Here is a 15,150-nt window from a genome sequence, read left to right as displayed (position 1 = left end):
TCAAGGCCAGTCTGAACATCATAGTAAAACCCTGTCTCAAAGACAAAACAAATAAATAAACTGTAATGCCATCAGGTTTACCAAGAGGCAGTTGATTTGGTTTTCCAGGGAGGAGCCCTTCCCAGGATAATATGGCTGTCCTTCAGCACTTCCTACCTCAATCCAGGTTTTACGTCTTTTGCTCCAGCAACAGGAAACTGTCTTTGCTCTACTAGGATAAACAGACTGTCCCCATATACATGAAATTGTCAGAGACAGGTCAGTACTTACCTTAGGTTAGCTCCCATAAGATCTTTTTTAAAAATGGGAGATATTTTAATCAAAGCAGTACATGTTTATTGCAGAAAAATATAAAATAAAATATATATATATATATATATATATATATATATATATCTGCCAGAAATTGTATACGCACTTCAGCAGTTTACCCTAATAATAAATGTCTGGAATCTAATGGCCACCACTTTGAAATCCTCATAATTACAGAGGCCAAACGTAACATTAATCTCATGATGTCTCAATAAATTTAGTATTAAAATATCTATACAAGTTTTTTTTTTTCCTGATGCATACATTTTTGGCAGACTATTTTAAAGGGATCATCCTACAAATGGTATACCGTGAACATCTTGCAGTATGCAATACATTTTTTTTTGGTACCGGAAATCGAACAGGACCTCTAGCTTGCCAGGCAGGCACTGCCGCTGAGCTATATCCCCGGTTCTATGCAATACATTTAAATAACGACACTTAGTTTTAAAAAGTTTTTTTATGAACTTGAGTTTTTTCCCTTTTTTTTTGGACTTGGAGACAGGTCTTGCTATGCAGTTCAGCACAGTCTTGAACTAGCAGCGATCCTCTAGCCTTAGCCTCTGGAGTGCTGAGATTACAAGCACGCAGCGCGGCGACTCTGCTGCTGTTCCTCTGCGGGCATCTAACGATAAAAGATCCAGATGGGCTCCTTCGCTCTTCTGGCCAGATAATTTCCCAGATACACGTTCTAAAGTTGAGGGAGGCTCAGTGAGGACTGGTTACTAGGTAAAAACATTTCATGTCTTCCATCGAAGAACTGGCGGGAAGCGAGAGCGCATTTGAAAACAGCCAAGGAGGAAGCGGAGTCTCTCTAGTTTGCCCACTCTGGGACGCCGTGGAGCTCAGCCCGCGCCGCGGGGTCTGCTGGGAGCTGTAGTGCGGCCTTCGCCGCTGCGCATGCGCCTGGCCCAGCCAGCCTCCGTCTCCCGGCAGCCCGCGCGTGGAAGCCGCTGGCGGGACTGGAGTGCCGCGCGGGCGGCTTCACACATCCGCTGGGCTTCGCGTTCCTGTCGCGGCGATGGCGTCCTTCGTGACGGAAGTTTTGGCTCACTCGGGGAGCTTGGAGAAGGAGGATCTCGGCACCCGAATCAGCCGTCTGACTCGGCGGGTGGAGGAGATCAAGGTGAGGGCGGCGCGACTGTGGGTCGGCTAGAAAAGGACGCGGGCGGCGTGTGGGGGACGCGGAGGGCGTGGGGTCAGGGACGCACGGAGGGTCGTCCAGCGCGCGGCCGGTCGGGGGACCGCGGGGTGCGGGGCGGGGGCGCTGAGAAGCGTGGAGTGAGGAGGGAGGTGGAGGGGCGTCCAGGGGACGCCGGGGTCCGAGCAGGCCTGGCGCTGGGGAGCGCGGGGCGGTCCGGACGGGTGGGCGGGTCCGGGCGGCGGGGAAGGCTGGCGGGAGCGGGCGAGCGGGAGGTGCGGCTGGAAGCCGCGAGGCGTCTGAGAGGGCTGGAAAGACGGGGCCAGCCACCCCATCGGTGAGTGTCATCTCCGCCCGCTTCTGCGTTGGAGAAGGGACGTGATCGTTCTGGGAGGACTGGGATTGCGCCGACCTCCCTGCCGAAATTTTACCCCTCCCCATATGTTTTACAATTGTGCAGCCCTTGAGGCTGTGCTGAGTGTCATAAAATACGTCGGTGATCCGTACACGGGCTTGCTGTACATAACCACGCACACTGTCACTTTGTACACTGTCACGTTGTTAGCCTTGCCAGTATTTGCCCGTGTTCGAGTTTCTTTTCTGTACAAGCATGTGCACCCGCACGCCCCACGAAAGCACAAGAGACAGCTCTTCCTAACAGCTCTTGATTATACAAAGGTGGTTTCCTAAATTTTATTTTTCACATTACCAGCACCTGTCACAAGAGTTTAGGATTTTTCACCCCTTTTTAATGTTGTTGGAAGAGGACAGGCTGTTAAGCTGCTTGGCGTGGCTCTAAAGGCTATATGTGTTCTGGATCTAATTTACCTTCCTTACTATGTTTTCGTTGAATCTTAGCTGAAGTACTTTGCTCCAAGCCGACCCCATTTTTTTTTCTTTCTTTCTTTCTTTTTGGTGTTTTTGAGACAGGGTCTCCCTCTGCAGTTGAGACTGGCCTTGAGCTCACTTTGTAGCCCAGGCTGGTCTCCAGCTTGCAGCGATCCACCTGCCTCAGCTTCCTGAGTGCTGAGATTACAGGTGTGTGTCACCATGCCCGGCTTCCCATTTTTACATGTTTACAGTGTGTAATTATTACACTTATTATGGGGAGTTGGTACATGAAGAGAAGACATCTTATTGAAAAAGATGTCTTATGGAAACACAAGGTGTATATTTTTAAGAGTTCCCTACTCGTGTCACTGTGTCATATTTATAATTCTTTGTGTTATATCATAGGGCGAGGTGTGCAGTATGATCAGCAAGAAGTACAGTGAGTTCCTTCCAAGCATGCAGAGTGCACAGGACCTGGTTACACAGGTGGCTAAGCTATCTGATGACATTGACTTGCTGAAATCCAGGATAGAGAGCGAGGTAAGAAAAGTTTGTTACATTGTGTATGTTTATAGGAAGGCAGTCTCCTTCTTGATTTCTAATAAGACAACTCAATTCTGTAAAACTTGTCAAGACTTTACTTTTCTTATTGGTAGGTGGAGGCTGAACCAAGTGATTCTAGGAGGAAGTCAGTTCTAAAGTAGAAATATTTTCAAAACTATGATGAACTCTTCTGTGGTCAAAAATTTCTTAGTTATAATAATCATAATAATCATAATAATCTTGCCTTTGAGGAGCATCTTAAAAATTAATATTAAGGCTATATTGTTTTCATAGGAAAGTAGAAACAGATGAAGCTTAGAGCTAGATCATTTGGTCTTTTGTCGTCTCTTAGTTTGGAATGATCCCCCCTCCACATTAAAGTCAGAGCCTTGGGTGTGCAAGGCAAGTACCATACCACTAAGCTCCACCCGCAGCCCCTGCTTGCATCTCTTAAGGTCTTAGCATTCTTAGATCTGCAGCTGGCCTCAACACATTCCAGGTTCAACACAATCGGTGTTTTTTTTGGCCCTTTTCTGGGAAACTGACTTGATTTGTCTATCACAACTGCTCTGTTTTCTAGCATAAAGCCACTTTCCTTGTGTGTCAGGCTGGTCTTTGCTTTCCTTCCACAGTGTCACTTTGTGGGCTAGTGCTTGATGTGCTTCTTACAAAGATCCTTGCAGGTTTTAGAAGTGTTTACCGTGCTTGCTGATAAACTGGAGTGCTACCATTGCAAAAAGAAGTAAGCAAGTCCGGAAACTGAAATAATTCACTTTATCATTTAAAAACATTTGTGCATATTTTAGTTCACTAGGATTTTTCCTTGCATTATTTTTTAAAGAAAAAATAAGCGGTTGGAAGAAACCATGCTGATACGAGAGTTTTAAACAAAGTTTGATCTTAAATGTCTTCTATATCTATTTCTAAATTATTGCTCAGGGGATTATTGATCTCCAGAATCATGCTGTTGAGATATTCTTTTTTGTTTGTTTGTTTGTTTTTGTTTTTGTTTTGTTTTGTTTTGTTTTGTTTTCCAGTACCAGGAATCGAATCATGACCTTGCGCTTGCCAGGCAGGTGCTGTGCCGCTGAGCTAAATCCCCAGGCCCGAGATATTCTCACGGTGGTTTTTTTGTCTTTTTGAGACAAGGTTTCTCCATGCAGTTCAGGCTGGCCTTAAGCTCACAGTGATCCTCCCCTCAGCTTCCCAAGTGCTGGTTTATAGGCGTGCACCACCACACCTGGCTCTCAAGGTTTTTAATATCGAGGAAAGATATCAAGTCTGCTCCCTATGTGATGGTTATTAAAGAAAGAAAGTAAACAAATATGTTTTTCGAAGTTCTAAGATTTGAATGGGAAATGAAACCATTGGTTACCTAGAATACCTATTTAGCAGCCCATTTATCAGTCATTCTAATTACTTTTTAATACAAGTCAATGAAATAAATGTTACTCTGCAACCCTGATATTTCCAGAGTATTTGTACTTACTTGAGTAGTGAGTCAATAGTGTAAGACTTTACTATGCTGTGAGAAGTGAAATGTTTAAAACAAGGCAATAGTGGTTTCTGGACTTTAGTGCACTGGATTATGTTTTTTTTTGTTTTGTTTTGTTTTTTGTTTTTTTTTCCAGTACTGGGAATTGAACTCATGACCTTGCACTTGCCAGGCAGGTGCTGTGCCACTGAGCTAAACCCCCAGCCCCCTGTGCACTGAATTATGGCTGGTAAAATTTATTCAGTTTTGGTTGTCTTTTTGAAGAGAAGGTCCTCAATTAAAAAATAAACAACCAACTAAGGATAATTAATCTTGGCAAGAAATATTTTGAATATTTGAATCCCTGTCATATAGGAGAAGGATTCAAATTTGTAGCTCAAGAATAGGAATTAAATTCAATAGCTGGATGTTTTAAAGAGGTTTATTCAGTCATGTGGTATATTGAGCACCTCCAAGGTACAAGATGCTCTGCTCATTGCTGAAATATGAAGTACTTGAAGTACGAATCTCAAGGTGGATATAGATGAGCAAAATAGCACGATACATTATTTTGTAGGAATAATTCAGTTACAGAAAGGAAAATGTAACCAAGGATGACTTCCTGTAGGAAAAAGAAACCAAACCAAGATTTGAGTGCTTGGTGGTTAGGCAGCAGGTGAAGGAACAGTGTTGGGAAGATGTAAGGAACTGTACTGAGTCACTTTTGGGGAGCTGCAGGTCTTCCACGTAACTGATGGTTAGGGAACACAATGGCAGGGGACATGAGATTGGATTAGAAAGGTAAGCAAGCACTTTGTGCATCATTTAGTATTATGGTATCATCTTGACAGCATTGTCAAAGCTGTGGAGAAATTTTTTTTTGTCTTTTTTTTGAGACAGGGTCTCACAATGTAGTTCAGACTGGTCTTGAACTCACTTTATAGCCCACGTCGGTCTTGAACTTGCAACAGTCCTCCTGCCTCAGCCTCCCAAGTGTGAGGATTACAGGCGGGTGGCACCATGCCCGGCAATTGTGGAGAATTTTAAACAAGGGAACAGCGTCAGATTTGAATTTTAGGGGTCTCATTTCTGCTTGAGGTTTGGAGAAAGGGCTTGAGGGAAATGAGCCTGGAAAATGGGAAGGCAGAGTGTTCGAAAGCAGTTAAAATAATTCAGTGAGAATGAGATGATGATCTGCTTTAAAGTCAGTGGCAGTGGGGATGAAGACAAATGCTTAATGTTGGTGACATTGATGAGACAGAATCTTCTTTTTAAAAAACTAAGTTTATCGGTACATTTTAGGTACATATAATGATCACATTCTCATTCGTCATAGGGAATTTGTACCTGCACATGATATAACTTGATTCTCTTTTTCCCTGTTTCCCAAAAATGTACCCTTCCTTCAACCCCTCTTCCTGTCTGTATTTACAAAAGATTTGTTTCCATTTTTTCTTTCTTTTCTCATGAGATAGGATCTTTGGGATATGTTAATGGAGACAGTGAAAGATACAGGAGAAAAGGATAACTGGGAACTAGCACATTTGAACTTAAGAATCTAGAGAAAGAGCAGGCTTTTGTAGAAGATCTGAAGGGTTAAGTTTAAACTATCTGTGGTATATCCAGTGGACTTCCAGAGGCAGTTGGAGTGTAAAAAGTTAAAGGCTAGACTTTTGTTAAAAAAAAAAAAAAGGCAGGAAAAGGAAAACAGAGGACTTGAGATTCAGTTGCTCAAATAAGATAACTTTTGTATTACCTTTTAAATGATGGTCTAAGCTAGCAAGTTGATCTACAGATTGGGGCCCAGCCACCCTAGTATATGGTCTGTATCAACAACAGAAGGAGAGCTGTTGTAACCTACCTGAAAGTTAGTCAGTCAGGCTGCTATAATTTCATGAATTCTAGTTCAAGACATGAATCTCCTGGTTGAGAGATGAAGGTCAATTTATACTCACGGCATATCCAGAATATCTGCTTTTTTGCCTGTTATCCCAAGTCTCACATCCTGCAGGACCATGTGCAGGGGGCTGCATTGTAGAAGAGGTTTCCTGAATGTGGGATCTTCTGTGATACAGAGCAAGCATGCCTCCTTTTTGGTTTGGGGGGGGGCACTTGCTATATAGATATCCTTGAAAAAATAGCCCAGGAATACAGTCATTGCCTACTTGCAAGACAGTACAGAAATGTGAGAGCCATGGAGAAATTTGTGTTCCTAAGGTCTGCAGAACAGCAGCCTTGGTAATACATAGTAGCTTGTTAGAAATGTGGAATCTCAGTCCCCTAGAATTACTGAATCAGAATCTGCATGTGAGTGAGATAGTGTAGATTGAGTATAGTTTGAGAAGCACTGCTGTAGGGTTTTTGTTTTTGTGGCTGAAGTTGGTCTTTTCTGATGACTAAGTTATAGCTACAGGTTAAGGGCAAAGGGACGGTATTAAGGCACATCATTTTTTTAAGACCCAGAAAAGGTGGGCATCACACATCACTTCTGCATAACTTCCAATGGTAAGATATTAGACATGTGTATAATCACACTACTTATGAAGGAATTTGGAACATATAGTCTAGTCGAGTGCCATTATTATGGAAATAAAGGGCAAGTGACCTCAGAGGGACAGTTTGTACATTGCACTATCTGTATACATGTTGAGAGGTTAGGAAGATAATGTAGGCCTGAAGTAATTATATTTAGAAATTGAAGCCAAGGGAATGGATGAGACTACCAGAGAGTGTATGAAGCAGGATATTTCAGTCTTGGCACCTTTGATATTTGGATTGGATAATTCTTCATTGTGGGGAAGCTTGGTCCCATGTAGTTGTAGGATGTTACCAGTAATCTTGTTCTCTACTAGGTGCCAGAATTCCTTCACTGTGACAATGGAAAAAGTCTTCAGACATTATCAGATGTTGTTGGATAAGGGCAGGGCAGAATCTCCCTCAGAATAGAAAGTGGCAAGGAAGAAAATAATAGTATCAGTATGTGTGGATTGATCAGAGGGAAAATGAGCTTCCCCAAAAGAAAATAAAAAGGAATGGCCAGAGAGTAGGAGGAAGATCAGTAGAGACAAGGATAAGAATGTTTTAGAAAGAAGGAAAGCAAACAGTGAGTATTGTTAAGTACTAGTAATGTATGCTTCAGATGTAGCAACGAGGAATTAATTGATTGGTATTTTTCCCAAGAACAGTTGGTGAAACGATGGGACTAGAAACCAGATCACAGTTTGAGAAGTACAGTTTGAGAAGGTGCCCCCTAGAATTACTGAATCAGAGTCTGCATGTGAGTGAGATAGTGTAGATTGAGTACAGTTTGAGAAGCACTGCTGTAAGGTTTTTGTTTTTGTGGCTGAAGTTGGTCTTCAGTTGCAGAGTGAATGAGAGGCGAGAGTGTAGAGACAGTGTGGATCATTGTTCTGAGAAGCTTATCTGTATGGAGGAGAGAGAAGTAAGGCAGCTCTAGAAGTAGGATGTTTGCTGAGGCAGTGGGATTTTTTTCCTGAAGATGGGGGAAACTTTAACGTATTTAAATCTGATGGGAGGAGCCATGCACTGGTGGGTATTTGATCACTATATTTCATGAATGAAGATGCAAGTAGGGAGAGGTTAAAGGTACAGAAGAGAGGAAATAATTAATGGTGTAAGTCTCTGAGAAGATGGGGCATATTAAGAGGTGGATTCTGCCTCACAGAGAAAAGTATTTTTAATAATTAGAGCTGTTCAGCTGTAGAATCAGTTACCACTTGGCAATGAGGGTACGTTGCTATTAATGCAAGTAGATGAACTCTTGGTTGAGAGAAACACTTTAAGAATAAAGAGCTGGGTGTGGTTGTAGACCTGGAGGCTAAGGCAGGAGGACAGCTGTGAATTGGAGGCCAGCCTGGAATACCTAGTGAGACCCTTTCTCAAAAATCCAAAAAGAAAGAAGGAAAAAAAGGAAAAGAAGGAAGAAAGGATAGGAAAGAAGAAAGAAGGAAAAAGGAAGGAAAGAAAGAAATGTGACCTGAGGATGTTGTGTGGATGGGAATGGGTATTCTTGCATAGGAAAAGGACTTGTTCTTTCTTTTTTTTTTTTTTTTTAGGAAAAGGATTTGGACTAAGACGACCTCTAAAGTCTCTCCTACTACCTTCTGTGATTTTTATTTCAGTCTGACCTAGCATTAAACTTCAATATGAATTATATTGACTTGCTAGATCTTGTTAATGTTTTAGTGCTTAGGTATGGTATAGCCTAATAGTACTTATTTTTGATGAATGAATTAGGTCCGCCGGGATCTTCATGTATCAACTGCTGAATTTACAGACTTGAAGCAACAGTTGGAAAGAGACTCTCTAGTCTTGAGTTTGCTTAAACAGCTACAAGAGGTGAGTCAGCTCAGTTTGAACTTTAGTGGTTTCTGGTGGCAGTTATTTTTCCTAGTTGGTCTTATTATTCAGTGTGTATTCCCTGACTAAATGATGGATCTAAAAAAAATTCAAAAAATAGAAATAAGACATATCAAATAAAATACCTAATGACTTAGTCTTATCTTTTCAGTTTTCTACTGCTATTGAAGAATATAATTGTGCATTGGCAGAGAAGAAGTATGTCACTGCTGCTCAGCATCTGGAAGAGGTACTAAACGCTTTCTCTAAAGAATGACCAATTAGTGCTTTAGAGAATTTGTTGTTAGACTGCTTTATGTTGTATGCATTCTTTATCACTATACAAGCATATCTTAATTGCTCTGAGTCCACATGGAATGTTTAACAGTGGTTTTATTTCACTGCCAGGCACAGAAATGCTTGAAGTTACTAAAATCAAGAAAGTGTTTTGATTTAAAAATGTTGAAATCTCTCAGCATGGAGCTTACAATACAGAAACAGAATATACTCTATCACCTTGGAGAAGAGTGGCAGAAGTTGATTGTATGGAAGTTCCCACCATCAAAAGGTGCTGCTGAATTCAGGTGGACTTCTTTGCTTAATCTGCCTGAACCATTTTGGCCTCTGAATATATTCTAACTATATCATTTTGTATGAGAATCTCCAAATTTGTGTTGAGTTGTCATGTTAAACAAAATGCCTTGTTAGGAAGAACTCATCTGAGTCCCTAAACTGTTCTCACTTTACTTTCCTTACACCCCTCTTTCTGTCCTCTTTCCCAAGAAGGATGATTGGGGGGGGGTCACTTGGTGAGGGTATAATAGAGGAGTTTCTTAGTTGCTTTCTTGTCACTGGGACAAAATACACGAAACCTGCAGTTTAAAGGAGAGATTTGTTTTGGTTCACAGTTTGAGTCCATGGTTGGCTGGCTCCAAGGCAGAAATAGAGTGGCAGAGGAGCATGGTGGAGGAAAAGGAGTTCAACCATGGTAGCCAGGAAGCGAGGAGCCAAGAGAGGAGCCAGGGACAAGGCTAAACCCTTCATGCCACCCCACAGTGATGGTCCTGAGGCCAGGCCCTGGCTGGCAAGTTAACTGTAGTTCCCACATGATCCAGTCACCTTCCAAACACGGAGACGTTTGGGGAACGTTTTACATACAAACCATAATAAGGTGGTAGCAGTTTGAGACCACACTAACTTTCTCCTCCTTTGTGGAAAGTAGCTGTTATCACCAGCCCTAATGCCAGCAGTTTGTGTTTGCCAGAAAGCTTTAAAAAGTTGTTAAGCCATTCTCTTGCTTGCTGTGGGAGGCTTGGGTCAGTGGGCCTGTGAGGGGTTTGACTTGATTTTTTTTTTGTTTTTTTCAAATATGGTGACAAGATAACAAAAGAGAAGTTGTTTTTCAAGATGAAGAAGTAGTATTATGCTGGCCCACACTTTGAATTACACTGTTTGGCTGTCAACTCCTCTGCCCACCTCTTGGTGTGAGCTCCCTTGGTGTGTTTGTCTGAGAGTAAAATATCAGAAGGTATATGTAAAGGAGGTGCAGTTACAGCTGGCATTTTTTCCAACACAGGATCTTGAAATTTAGTGTATTTCAAGGGAAACTTCAGTTTCCCTTTGCTTCCTTTCCTATATCCATTTTAGCGTCTAAATATGTATGTATATCAGATGTTTTGAAGGAAATCTAGAACATATTAGATCATGTTTTCATGTAGACTATAAATTAAGAGAGAAGGCAGGTATGTTGAACTCTTCGTTATAATGTGTTCTACCTGTTAAACTTGTTGGGCAGGCTAGTCTCTTGGTAAAAGAACATAAAGGGGTGAGGCTATAGCTCCGTTTAGAGCACCTGTTTAGCATGTACTAAACCCTGGGTTCTATTCCCAATAACTAACACACACACACACACACACACACACACACACACACACACACACAGGAACATGGAGGAAAAAGAGGTCTATGAAACTAGGAACTCATTTTTATTCATTGCTTTCATTCATTCAATACATACTTATTTAGTAAGCATTTCTTTTAGGCTTATCTTTCTTTTGTACTTAATTTGATTCTTTGGACATATCAAAAAAAGTCATTTTCTTTTAAAAATCTATCTAAGGGTATGTGCGTCATAATTAATATTTGGGTGCATTAGAAGTATATAGTAAGGAAACCACATGTTTAGGAATCTCAGTAGTGAATGGGCTCTGAAGAATAGAAGTGGGAGTATCTTGTATTGCTGAAGCACCTGATTTTTTCCTTCTTTTTTGTTAGATACCTGCAGTTTAGAATCTTGCCTGCAAACTGAACTTCATTTATGCACTGAACAATCCCAGACGGAGGAGAAGACACCTGCACCACCCATCAGTTCTGTCCTTTCGGCATTTTCTATTCTTGGAGAGCTGCATACTAAGCTTAGATCATTTGGTAAAACATGCTGCTTTGTTTCATTTACATGAATTCTCAGAAGGCCCAGTGCTAAAGGCATGATAGAAAAGATTATAAAATATTCTCTAAGAGTATTAGTGATACTTTTTGCCCTTATGGTTTATCACAGGGAATTGTCGTAAATACTGCTTTTATTTTGGATTTAGATTCTTTTTTAAAAAAAAATACTAGTTTCTTTTTTCTTTTTTTTCCCTTTGGTACTGGGAATCGAACTCAGGACCTTACACTTGCCAAGCAGACACTTTTGGCGCTGAGCTACATCCCGGCCCAAAAAACTAGTTTCTATACATTCATTTATTTTTAATAGATAAAAGTCTGTATATGGCCTGGAAAACTTCAGTGGGAAAACTGGCAGTGCATTGTCATGGTATAGGTATTTTGGTTATAAAGCTTTAGGGTCCTTTTTCTTATTTTTTTGTTTTTGCTTTTTGGTGGTATTTGGGATTGAACCCAGAGCCTTTCCACTGACCCACATCCCCAAACCTTTAAAAATTGTTTTTGAGACAGGGTCTCCTTCAGTTGCCCAGGCTGGCCTTAAACTTGCAATCCTTCCTCCTCTTCTTCCTCCTTTTCCTTCTCAACCCAACTCCCTCCTTCCTTCCTGCCCTCCTTCCCTTCTCCCTCCTCCCTCCTCCCTCTTCCCTCCTCCTTCCTCCTTCCTCCCGCCTCCCTCCTCCCTCTTCCCCGCCCTTCTGCTCCCTCTCCCTCTAGTTTTTTTTTTTTTTTTTTTTTTAATTGTACTGGGGATTGAACCCAGGGATTTTGCACTGAGCTACATTCCCCACCCATTTTTTTATTTGGAGACAGGTCTCATCTTAATGAGTCAGTCAGTAAGTTTGCCCAGATTGGGCTTAAACTTTTAGTCCTCTTGCCTCAGCCTCTCAGAGTGCTGGAATCACTAGGCATGTATCACCATGCCCGGCTGAAACTTGTGATCTGCCTTAGTCTTTCAGAGTGCTGGGATTGTAGGCATGCTATGCCTTGCCCAGCTTCTAGTGATATTTGTTGAGTGTTCACATGTTTTTTCAGGTCAGATGTTGCTGAAGTATATCCTTAGGCCCCTGGCGTCCTGCCCATCCCTTCATGCTGTGATAGAAAGCCAGACTAATGCAGTTGTTATTCGTTTTGAATCTCTGATGACTGACCTGGAACATCCATCACCATCTGAAGTTTTTGCAAAGATCCAATTGGTACTGGAGGTGCTACAGAAACATCTTCTAGGTGTGTACACCCAAAGCAGTGTTTTTATGTTTTAAAAGAGTATTTTAAAAAGTGAATATTATTTTAAGGTGAAAATGCCCATGATGTGAGTGAAGGAAGGATTTGAAGTAAGTTATGCCATCGGAATAAAGTAGGCCTTATTTCTTACCTACTTTGCATTTCTTCCCTCTCCTGTATTGGCAGTTTGGGACATGAGAGCTCCCCCAGATTCTGTATTTGTGATGTTATTTTATTTGAATTCTGGGATGTAGTTCTCTTGCTGGACTTCTAATAACATAATATTTTGGGCATCATGTATTTATTATAGGACAGAAGAAATGAACTCAGTGGTATTTTACATATTCCACAAAAAAATTCCTATTAGTGTTATAAACTAACTACATTTAACAGGAAATAAATAGCATTTCAATTTGGCTTTACTGGTTAGTTCTTTATTCATATCAGAAACAGATAGTTTCTGTATTGCTTTGAATCAGTATTTTGGGTTGTTACACTGTTAAAAGTAAAGTTTTTTCTGATGTTTTATTTAAGAATGTTTTTTAGTTTAGTTGACTTGCCTTCTTTTGGTTTTTCTTAGTTGTCTTGTTGAAGAGTCTAGCCAACATTCTTGCTCTGGAAAAATTAAAAAGAAATGTTGCTATTGTTTGGAAGTCTTGATATTTACATATTGTTATAAATAAATCACATAGGAGGGTATGGTGTTGCATGCCTTTGTAGTTCTAGCCCTCAGGAGGCTGAGGCAGGAGGTGCATGAGTTTAAGGCCAGTCTGAACTACATAGTGAGACCCTATTTAAAAAATTTTTTTTCCTTATGTAAAGTAAGGAATTCCTAATATTATTGACAGGAGCTGAGAGTGCTAAAGCCGCCTGTAAACTACAGAAATCCAAGGTAGTTTTTTTGTGTTCCTAGATTCTTCATTAAGGCAGAAACAAAATTTTATTTTTATTAGATGTAAACAAAGTTGTAAGCAAAGCACCTAAGGATTGAAAGGTATCAGAGTGGTGATTAAATCAGGTATCTCTGGTGCTTGAATCTTCTCTTCAACTCCGTCAGTTGGTCTGATAGCCTTCCTGAGCACCGTTAGTGAGAAGGAACTCACTTGGTAAGGGTTCTATCTTGCTCAGGGCAACTGCAAGGTTATTGTTTTGCTTTTTAAAACTCATCTCTCTAAAAAAAAAAAAAACAGCAAAAACTCATCTCTCCTGTCTATACTCAATCCTGTTCCCAAAATTTCCACTTTGCAAATTTAATCTTTAAGAGTACTTACTTAAAAAGTTTGTTTGAAATATATTTCCCTGTAATGTTTGTTTTATTGATACTAATTTTATTATGTGGAATCATTCGAAACAAATCTGAATTCCTATGACACGTGAGTGATAGGTTTGCAGATTGTTTACAGTTGCTGTTTTTCCCATCTTACTACCAATATAAACGTCCTTAGTGACTTCAGTGACAGAGTTTGAAGCCCCCCTCCCATCTTCGTTGCTGTTCAGGTGTCCGCAGGTTTGCTTTTCCCTAAGGCCTCCCCCTGTTGCAGATGACCTCAGAGCGCCTCCCAGGGCATTTTCCGCGGGTGCTGCCTCCTGGTGTGTTCCTCTTCTTCCCAGGGCACCAGTCACACTGGATCAGGGCTCTGCTCTTACCACCTCATTGAAAGGCTCGTTTCCAAATAATGGTCACATTGGAAGTCAGGGTTTCAAAATGTGAATTTTGTGGGGAGACATGCACAGTTCAGCCTTTGGCAAGACTTTATATGTTTGTGTCTGTTACATACACAGTCATCTTGTTTGTGATAGTGTGGTATCATTAATGGAACATGAACTACATTGCCATTTTTTATCTTAGAGTATTTGGTTATTTGGCAGGCATTCTTTTTATTTCAAGAAAATCTTGAATTGAAAAATAACATTGTAATAAATCTTTTTAGAACTCTTGCAGACACAATTAGTGAGCATTGGAAAAGGACACAGGATCATTGTATTTATTTATTTTATTTTATTTTATTTTATTTTATTTTATTTTTTGGCACTGGGAATTGAACTCAGGACCTTGTGCTTGCCAGGCAAGTGCTGTGACACTGAGCTATATCCCCAGCCCCATTGTATTTATTATCTTTTGTTTCTTTCAAGAGTTCCATAAACCAAGGATAATTTATATTATTTGCAAGTATATAAGCTGAATGATTTACCAATTGTATTTTTTTTTTTTTTTGGTCTTTTTGAGACAGAGTCTAGCTATGTAGTTCAGGCTGGCCTTGAGTTCAATTTGTAGCTCAGGCTGGCCTCGACTCGCAGTGATTCTCCTGCCTCAGCCTCCTGAGTGCTGGGATTACAGGTGTGTGCCACCAAGCCCGGCTGTAATTTTTTTTAAACCATTTTCTTTTCTGGTACTGGGATCGAACTCAGGGCCTTGCACTTGCCAGGCAGGTGCTGTGCTGCTGAACTACATCCCAGTCCTACTTTTCTTCCTTTTTTTTTTTTTTTGGGACAGGGTCTAGCTATGCAGTTCAGGCTGGCCTTGAGCTCACTTTGTAGCCCAGGCTGGCCTCGACTTGCAGTGATCCTCCTGTCTCAACCTCCAGAGTGCTGGGATTACAGGTGTGCGCCATTCATTACTTCTTGTAAAGTCCTTTTCAGAAAAACAAAAAGAAAAAAAAAACAAACCCCCAAAAAGCACATATATCTTGCAGTACAGTGAAGTAATAAAGGAATCATCAGTATCTTGTTACAATTCCAGTAAATCTAAATTTTTCAACCTAGCAACACTGTGTATGTGCTGCCGAAGCAAGCACCCAACCTAGCAACACTGTGTATGTGCTGC

The 15,150-nt window shown here is 40.9% G+C and overlaps 1 protein-coding gene across 1 annotated transcript in view; it reads left to right on the top strand.

Moving 5' to 3' along the window:
• The first annotated feature begins 1,225 nt into the window (after window positions 1–1,225).
• Window positions 1,226–15,150, top strand: part of Zw10 (zw10 kinetochore protein) — a 36,316-nt gene continuing 22,391 nt past the window's right edge. The window contains exons 1-7 of the mRNA XM_005378148.2: window positions 1,226–1,438; window positions 2,690–2,824; window positions 8,559–8,660; window positions 8,833–8,910; window positions 9,069–9,228; window positions 10,935–11,087; window positions 12,138–12,329. Coding sequence (XP_005378205.1) covers window positions 1,334–1,438; window positions 2,690–2,824; window positions 8,559–8,660; window positions 8,833–8,910; window positions 9,069–9,228; window positions 10,935–11,087; window positions 12,138–12,329 — 925 coding nt within the window. The 5' untranslated portion in view covers window positions 1,226–1,333. The remainder of the gene's footprint in view (window positions 1,439–2,689; window positions 2,825–8,558; window positions 8,661–8,832; window positions 8,911–9,068; window positions 9,229–10,934; window positions 11,088–12,137; window positions 12,330–15,150) is intronic.

Source organism: Chinchilla lanigera, unplaced genomic scaffold (assembly GCF_000276665.1).
Source record: "Chinchilla lanigera isolate Chin_1 unplaced genomic scaffold, ChiLan1.0 scaffold00011, whole genome shotgun sequence".
Classification (NCBI taxonomy): domain Eukaryota; kingdom Metazoa; phylum Chordata; class Mammalia; order Rodentia; family Chinchillidae; genus Chinchilla; species Chinchilla lanigera.
This window is presented reverse-complemented; position numbering and strand designations above follow the sequence as displayed.